The sequence below is a fragment of the Sinocyclocheilus anshuiensis genome, unplaced genomic scaffold, assembly GCF_001515605.1.
Source record: "Sinocyclocheilus anshuiensis isolate Anshui unplaced genomic scaffold, SAMN03320099.WGS_v1.1 scaffold836, whole genome shotgun sequence".
Classification (NCBI taxonomy): Eukaryota; Metazoa; Chordata; class Actinopteri; order Cypriniformes; family Cyprinidae; genus Sinocyclocheilus; species Sinocyclocheilus anshuiensis.
In genome coordinates this window covers 1,463,853-1,472,370 of record NW_015551122.1, presented here as the reverse complement: position 1 = coordinate 1,472,370, position 8,518 = coordinate 1,463,853, and the positions used below count along the sequence as shown (strand labels likewise).

Here is an 8,518-nt window from a genome sequence, read left to right as displayed (position 1 = left end):
GGTGGGGGATTGTAACAGCGTTTGGGGGCAATTGTAACACTGAAAAATAAGTCATTACCCCACTGTATCTGAGAGTTTTTTTTTTTTTTTTTTTTTTTTTTTTTTTTTTTTTTTGTTATGGTTCAAATTCTTTTGGATGTCGCATTCAAAAAGCAAAAGTCTATTTTTATTTTTGCAGAAGACAAGGCAACTATTCTAGTGATAACTAGTTTTTAATTATTTTAAATATATATTTTACTCATGTACATTAATCAGCTGATGAGTCAAGAACAGTCTTTAACCAAACTTGAATGAAATCATAGTAGATAGACATATTAACAGAATAAGATCATGTGGAGATAATATTCATTGTATATTTTAAAAAGATTTAAAAGCAGCACATTGTTTAATGTGTAACACTAATAATTTTCAAATGTAGTTTTAAATTTAAATATGTTCCTTTCCGAACAGAAAAATATGTCAAGACAGAAAAACAAGGTGATAACACTGGGCTCAGCATTGCAACATTGCAACACAATGTTAAAATTGCCCCCGATGTTGCAGCTATGATAAAATCTCATATGCTAGGTATAGACACACCTATATTAGCATAGGTTGTTCATGTTAATTTTTTATCAATAACCTAGATATAACATTTCTGTAAATTTAAATTCACAGTCATCTAGACTTTAAACAGCAGAAGAAAAATACTGTACATCCAAAAATTCACTTTTATACCTCAAAATCAGTATTTTGTTGAAAGCTTCTGCTGAGGTGAAATGATCATGCTCTTTTTCCACAGGAAGAAAGAGAATCCAATTGAGCATGTGCAGATTAAGTGTCATCACTCTAGCTTGTTTCTGATTGGAGGAATCGAGTGTGTTACACTTGCCCCCGGTCTCCCCCTGCATACTCACAGATTATGTGAGTTCATGTCAAATACAAAGGATTCTCTTGGGGTGAGTTGTAACTCTAGCTGGGGCTAGATGTAATGAGAGGTCATTTGCTGAAATAACATCCACACTATCCAATTTTTGCGCAAAGAAAAACAGTTTTGAACAACGTGAACCATTTAAACTGACAAAAACATTATATTGTATTTTTTAGAACTTTAAATGTAGCGCAAAACAATTGTCGCACATGTTTGTGTGAGTGTGCATGTAAGTGTACTGTATTCCTGCCCCATAAGGGTTCAGTCATTAGCTATGTTTCCATGATCCACCTATTTTGAGATATAGGTGTGCATAAGTTCATATAATGTGTGCAAAAAAACTTGTGTGTTCAATTGAGACGGATCATTTTTTATCTGGTAGGAAGACATGCACATAAACCTTGATATGCAGCAAAGAACTGTGACTTTGCCTCAACAGAGGATGTGATCAATAACTGGACTCATTGGAATCATTATAGCGGCTGGTTGTAACATTTTTAATAAACTGTTACAACTATCCCCAACCCAAACAGCCATAACATGGCAAACTGTCTTAGCATGTGGCTTTGAAGTTAGCATAAAAGCATCAAATTAAACTGAAACAGCTACTTCAGGTCATGTAAGTCAAATAATTGTATCCACAACTCAATGATTGCTATGCAAAAAATATTCTTGTTTTATATATATATATATATATATATATATATATATAGTTATTTATTGTCACAAATTATTACTTGAAATTGATATGCTTTATAATATAAATAAAACGGTGTTTTTTTGTTTTTGTTTTTTCAATTCAGATCCAATTTAGTGTTGCCAATGTTTGGGGGAGTGTGCCAATCTTAATGGGAAAAAAGGAAAGAAAAAGTGTCAAATAAACCTTAAAATAATACATATTGTAAAATAATACTTATTGAGCTTGTCTATCATGACATAAAAAAAATGCACATTAACAAACCAATGAGCAAGCAAATGTTTAAAATCAGTTCAGTTTTATTCATAATAGGCTACCACAAAAACACAAGCATTGACAGTAAGTCTGTCCAGTTTTACTGAAAATGAACTGGTCTCACCAGGTTTCTGATATATAAATTCAGATCTGTATTTAACTTTTCTGGGGTTAGTGGACAACATCTTTATTCATTTATAAATAAATACACATATGTATTGATGTAATAACGTTGAGACAGTGAAATGACAAAGTTAGGCTAGTTTGAGAACATCTTTGACCATGACACCCACACCATCAAAGATCTCATGGACAGGAGCGTTGCACATGAACGCACTCGTAGTCACCAGTTTGTTCTTGGAATCGACGTGCACCTCGCCCACATTCTTATTCAAGTGTTTGCAGCCCAGTTCAGCCATGGCTTTAGCCACTTGAGCGTACGGCCACCTGCGGTCACAAGAAAGACAACACTTGAGTTCAGAACCAAAACCACTGATCTCATCAGAGCCCAGTTATAATCACTCTAGTGCCTAACCCTGCCCAAACTCACTTCTCACACTCCGAGTCGTGGCCGACGGTCAGCTCACACCCAGGAATAGCTTTGGCTGCCAGCACAGGAGAGATGCAGCACATGCCCATGGGTTTCTTTGCCTTATGGAAAGCTTTAATGATCTTATCAACCTCAGGTTTGATTGAGTAGTCCTTGCCTTTGGTGGCCCAGTCGCTCAGGTTTTTAGCCACTCCAAATCCACCTGTATGGCACATTAAGAGTTAATTCACTATTAAAGGGGTCATGAAATGAGAAATCAAATTTTCCTTGATCTTTTGACATATAAGATGTCATTATACTCTATTAATAAAAACACACTGTTGTCAGGTTCAGAACTCAAAACTTCCTTGTTAGTCCAAAAACAGCTTTTCTAACGGCCAGTTGGCTTAAAGTAGTCTTACAAGTTAGTCACCTTTTTTTTTTTTTTTTAGACTGGTCATAACTTTTTTTTAATTGTTACATAAAAACATAGACTCCTTAACCCTTGGCTAACTGCTAGTTTGTCAGACTAGTTCTTAAGTCAGTTTTATTACATAGTAGAGATGACTACATCAGAACAGGACTAGACTTCTACATCATCGGCTCTTTGACCTGCCCAAGAAAAACTAAAAAATAACATTACCGTCCTTTGGATCCTAATGTTAGGAAAGTGCCTGTTTATTTTCAACTATCTGAAAGTCTCAATAGAAAATCTGTTTGTTTCTGGTTACTGATTCTCTGGTAAACCAGTCGCAATTCGACACAAGCGTTGCAAACAGACTTTTACAGAAATCAATGCAGCATCATGTAAGTAAGTGTGTTAATTCTAATGCCTAATCTGTGATCAGTGATTTTAGATATGTATAAGGACTCATGTACAGTCAGACAATCATGTCGCAAAATCCCTTACATAAATTAACCAAGGTTTTACTACAAATAAAACCAAAAAAAACATGGTAACCACAAATTAACAATGGTTTTGCTACACTAACCATATAGTTTAACCATGGTATGCGATTGCTAAGCATTCTAGGTGGATGCCAGGTTGTTGCTGGTCTAAATAAAGTGGGCACCGAATTGAGAAATTGATCTTTCAAGAGTAAGCGTTTGTGAATCCCGCTTTGAACTCCCCGCGATTAGAGAAGCAGTCGTCAGTAAAATGATGGGAACTCAAGAAAGACTGGCATTGTACTGCTGTGGTATCATTGAAAAAATTAATGTCAACCACTGATTCTTCGCAGCTTCATCATTCGGAAGTGAAAATAAAACAAATGTACTTTCACAGCATAGGACACAGCGTCTTCTCGACATGATGTTAACCACACAGAAATACTACACTATTTCAGGGCAGGTCAAGTTGTTCACGGCCGGCCAACTGAATCACTGACGGCTCGTTTAGGCTGTTCAGACTCGATTCTTTCTTTTGGGAGACAATAACTTTATTAATCGTGCACTGTCAGCTTCACAACTTTGCAGATTGTTTGCATTCACATACTGCATGAAAGGCAATATTCGAAATTGCATAATAGGGGCACTTTAACTATAATGATAAGGATAAAGATCAAGTTGTAAAAAAATTATGCTACATCAAAAAGAATAGAAGAATCCACATCAAAACTATAACAATAACAGCTTTGAGGTTGGAAAAATTGGTTGGAATCACTTTCAGAGTGATTTCTTTTTTCCAGCTGATGAACGATAATAAAGCACTGTGCTTATAATAAACAAAACATTATCGTCCGTTCATGTGGATGTTAATGTAGTTATCGCTATATTTATCTTAATGGTTATCGTTCTTGGTTTGAACAGGCCTTTACCCAGATATCTGTTAAAGATCGCTTCATCTGGAAAGCATCTGCTGTGTAGAAACATTTGATAGACGTCTTTAAGATGTCAGTTTTACATGCATTCTAAATCATATGTTTAAAGACATCTTCTAAACGCCTATTTGACATCTGACAGGAAACATCCTATAGTCGTATTGCAGATGAGCAAACCCTCTAAAAACTACGTCTTGCAGATGAAAATGCAGACGTCTCTGAGATGTACGTGTGCTATCAGGGCTGAATTTACATCTGCAAGACGTATGTTTTAGAGGGTTTGCTCATCTGCAATACGACTATAGGATGTTTCCTATCAGATGTCAAATAGATGTTTAGAAGATGTCTTTAAGATGTTTATGATTTAGAATGCATGTAAACCTGACATCTTAAAGACGTCAGATGTTTGTACACAGAAGATGCTTTCCAGATGAAGCAATCTTTAACAGACCTCTTGCAGACGTACCTGTGCTATGTGGGTACTGTAACTGATCTGTGCTACAGTGTGATGCCGCAGCTGCTTAAATCACCTGGAATGATGAGTGCATCAAAGGCGCCAACATCCAGCTTGGCCAGGTCAGTGACGTCACCCCGGGCGATGCGCGCGCTCTCCTGCAGCACGTTCCTCTTGTCCGTCACGGGCTTTCCTTCACAGTGGTTCACTACATGCATCATCTCAACATCAGGCGCAAACATCTGAACCTACAAAGCAAAGCGAGCTGCATTAACGCCAAGTTGAGATTCGTTTCGTTTTCATTTTCATCTCACGTTATAACTTTTCTGTTTATTTCCAGATTTCGTTAATAAAGAAGACGCAGATTTCCAGAGTGCTCTTTTTCCAACCCCTTTTTAGGTTTTGTGTTGTGTTGCTTTATTTGTGTGCATGCATGTGCATTACCTTGGCACCTGCTCGACTGAGGTGCACCATCACAGCAGACGCCTCGTGAACCTCTGTGCCGTCATACACGCCACAGCCTGACAGAATCACCGCCACACGCTTTGCCATCCTGCCTGTTGCACTTAATAAACATGGAAATGAACAGTCAATGCTGGCCTTTTACTGTAAGTATTCATTCGAACAATATGCGACTGTTCTTGGCACTGAAAAAAGATATCGCAAGTAGACAACAGGTGCCAATTACTTACACACAGGCAGAATTAAATATTTATAGCATTAGCACCCCTAGAGAGTCCTGCCCAGGTAACACAAGATCCATTTCCAGGGAGTCGGTGTAAACAAGCATTCAGGCAGAGGCGGACAGTAGTGAAGTATTTTTACTTTACTCAAGTAAATTTTAAAAAGTATCTGTAGTTTATCAGTGTTTTTGTTTTTTTTTGGAAAACTTTTACTTCACTACATTCCAAAGCATAATATCATACTTTTTACTGCACTACATTTCATAAATAAAAGTTGTTGTTTGTTTTACCTTTAATACTTAAGAACATTCAAAATGTAGTACTTTCTTGCACTCAAGTAAATCTTTGAATTACTTTTACTTGAGTAAATGTACGAAAGTAATAGATTTCTAATGTAATTAAGTATTAAATGATATTTAATATGAAACGCAGTGCAGTAAAAAGTAGAATATTACACTCTTACAAATGCTGGGTTAAATACAACCCAGTGCTGGGTAAAATAGGGACAAACCCAGCAATTGGGTTGTTTTGACCCAGCGGTTGGGTTACTACCCAGAAGGTTGGGTTAAACATTTAACCCAACCGCTGGGTCAAAACAACCCAATTGCGGGGTTTGCCCCTATTTTACCCAGCACTGGGTTGTATGTAACCCAGCATTTTTTAGAGTGTACGATTTGGAATGTTGTGAAGTCAAATTTTCTAAAGGAAAACACTCTGATAAAGTACAGACACCTGAAAAGTACTTTACAGCAAAGTAAAAATACTTCACTACTGTCCGCCTCTGCATTCAGGGAATATTTCTTTATTACAAAATGCTGGTTACATAAGTGCTATTAGTGCAATAGTGCTTGTAGCATTAAACAGCAACCTTACGAAATATCTGAACGTGAATACAGAAAATGGTGTTAAAACACCATGACATGTTTCAGATGTTTAATGTTCAACAATCTTAAAGTGTTCACTACATCTACAATTGCAGTTGTTTAAAAGCATATGCGGCAGCCTACCTTGTTAGAGGAGTTACGTTGAGAGTGAAGTGCGTTCCTTCTGAGTGCTTCGCTTGAGCAAGACGGACTGCTGCTTATATTCAGGCGGCCACAGTCCCTCCCATGAAGGCGGGTAGCAAACTGATCGCCAGAGCTTCCTGGAAGGAAAATAAAACTGTTGTTTTCCCGTATAGGCTGTGCTTAGTCATGCCTACCTTTCTTTCTTTCTGAGCTCACCTGTATTTGCATTGGTGCCATATTAACTGCAGTGTAACAAAGCTGCGAGATAAGCTTCAATAAAAGAGGGCAGTTTGGAGCACTGTAGAATATATTAGGTTATAAACGTTAGTAGCCTATATATCTTTATATAATCATTTGAAAAGAAAGCAAGTGTTATCTGCGAATAAATGCAGCACATGTATCAAGTCAGTTCTCCTCAGATTCACACAGGTGACTAACCGCAGGAGGATATCACATTAATTATGAACAGGCTATTCCATTACCATCTGACAACCACAAAGTTGCATAATACCTATCTTCATTTTGAGCTCTAAATATATTCATTTGAAACTATCAATGATGATATGAATCTAACTCTAAATTTAACATTTTGTCAAATGTTTTTGAAACGTGCTTAAATGAAAAAAGAAAAGAAAGAACTTTGCATTCATACAAAATCCACATTTTATGTACATAAAATGTACATTGCAGTGCATTAAACAAAAAGTAGGCTAATATAAGTTACATAATAATTACTTAAGGGAGCAAAGGTTTGAATAAACAAAAGTTGTATGACTAAATTTAATGTTGCTTTGTATTAGAGGAATTGGAGTAAGTATAAAGGATGAGGACGCCTCGGGAAAGAAGGAAATAAGACGGCTTTTGTAAGCGCATGTCTGACGTCGCCGCGCGTGTATAAAGCCCAGCGCGAGCGAGAAGAGCGCGTCTGAATGAGGATGGCGGAGTCCGAGTCGCTGCACTTATCCATCGGAGTCCTGGGCATCTCTGGGGGTAGGTTGCGGGAAACAGAAGAAAGATCTTTGAGATCTTACAGATTTATTAGCGAGTAATTACAATGATTATCTCTGTTGGCTACCTCGAGTGTTCAAATAAATAAAGAAAACTAAAAAAATAAAACTTTTCACAAGAAATGTCGAAATGAAAAATTATTTGCATTATGGATATTTATTGTAAATGTTTATTGATAGGCTAACTGTAATATTCTTACGTGTGATTTTAATATTTAGTGATTATTTGTTATTTCCCTAACGCCAGTAGAGGGCCCTTAAGATGTAAATCTTGATAGATTCTGTACATCGCTGGTAATCTTTCCCCTCCTAAATAAGATAGGAATTCTCATAATAATAATAATAATGTCTTATTAATAGGTTCTTTGTTGCTTCTGGTGAGCAAGTATGCGAGCTCTCCAGACGAGCCTCTGATCACAGACACAGCTTTAGGAGTTCTGCTCCTCATATTCGCTGCTCTACTGGCTTATTCGGGTATGTATTGCACACAGAAATGTAAATCACACGTTAATTTTTATTTTTTATTTGATTTTAATTATTTATTTTGCCCTTAGTTTCATAGTCTTAGTTTATTGTCTTAGCTTTATAGTGTCAAAAGGTCTTTTTCATTAGTTAATGTATTAGATATCATGAAATAACAATGAACAACACATAAATGTATTGCACATAAACATAATTAATACATTAAAGGCAAAATATGTAAGATTTTTTTATTACAATATCCCAAAACCACTAGAACAGTGTTATATATTTTGCTGACTTGTGTACTTACATTATCCCAAATGTTTCGAAGAATGTTTAAATCCAGAGAAATAAGCAATTTTAACTAGTGACGCGGACCGTGTCTATAGTGTCATTGTGTCGCCTGCTAATGACGTCATAACCCCTTAATTTTACATTTCCGGTTTTGTTTTGTAGAAAACATGGAAACACCAAAGACGCTTTAATATGTTGTGTGTTTTAATAGACCGGTGACGACCACACAGAGTAGCATTATAACAGAACTTTCAAATGTATCTAGCATGATAAAACAGCGCTGCTTTACCCCACATACGCACGACCGGAAGCAGCGGAAGCAGTCGACTGTGGCATAATAAAAGCTCCGCTGCTTTCGAGCCGTGTGTCACACTCGTTCAGCGGCCTCGTTTCGCTTCGA

General features: G+C 36.7%; 2 protein-coding genes across 2 annotated transcripts in view; one reads left to right on the top strand and one right to left on the bottom strand.

The window, feature by feature from the left end:
• Window positions 1–1,890: 1,890 nt before the first annotated feature.
• On the bottom strand, window positions 1,891–6,428 carry LOC107663120 (ES1 protein homolog, mitochondrial-like). The gene is made up of 5 exons (XM_016453278.1): window positions 6,356–6,428; window positions 5,110–5,230; window positions 4,742–4,913; window positions 2,413–2,614; window positions 1,891–2,309 (listed from the first exon to the last, which is right to left on the bottom strand). The coding sequence occupies exons 2-5, from the start codon at window positions 5,215–5,217 to the stop codon at window positions 2,117–2,119; spliced, it is 675 nt and encodes a 224-aa protein (XP_016308764.1). The 5' UTR covers window positions 5,218–5,230; window positions 6,356–6,428; the 3' UTR covers window positions 1,891–2,116.
• Window positions 6,429–7,290: 862 nt separating this feature from the next.
• Window positions 7,291–8,518, top strand: part of LOC107663089 (uncharacterized) — a 5,471-nt gene continuing 4,243 nt past the window's right edge. The window contains exons 1-2 of the mRNA XM_016453239.1: window positions 7,291–7,345; window positions 7,723–7,836. Coding sequence (XP_016308725.1) covers window positions 7,291–7,345; window positions 7,723–7,836 — 169 coding nt within the window. The remainder of the gene's footprint in view (window positions 7,346–7,722; window positions 7,837–8,518) is intronic.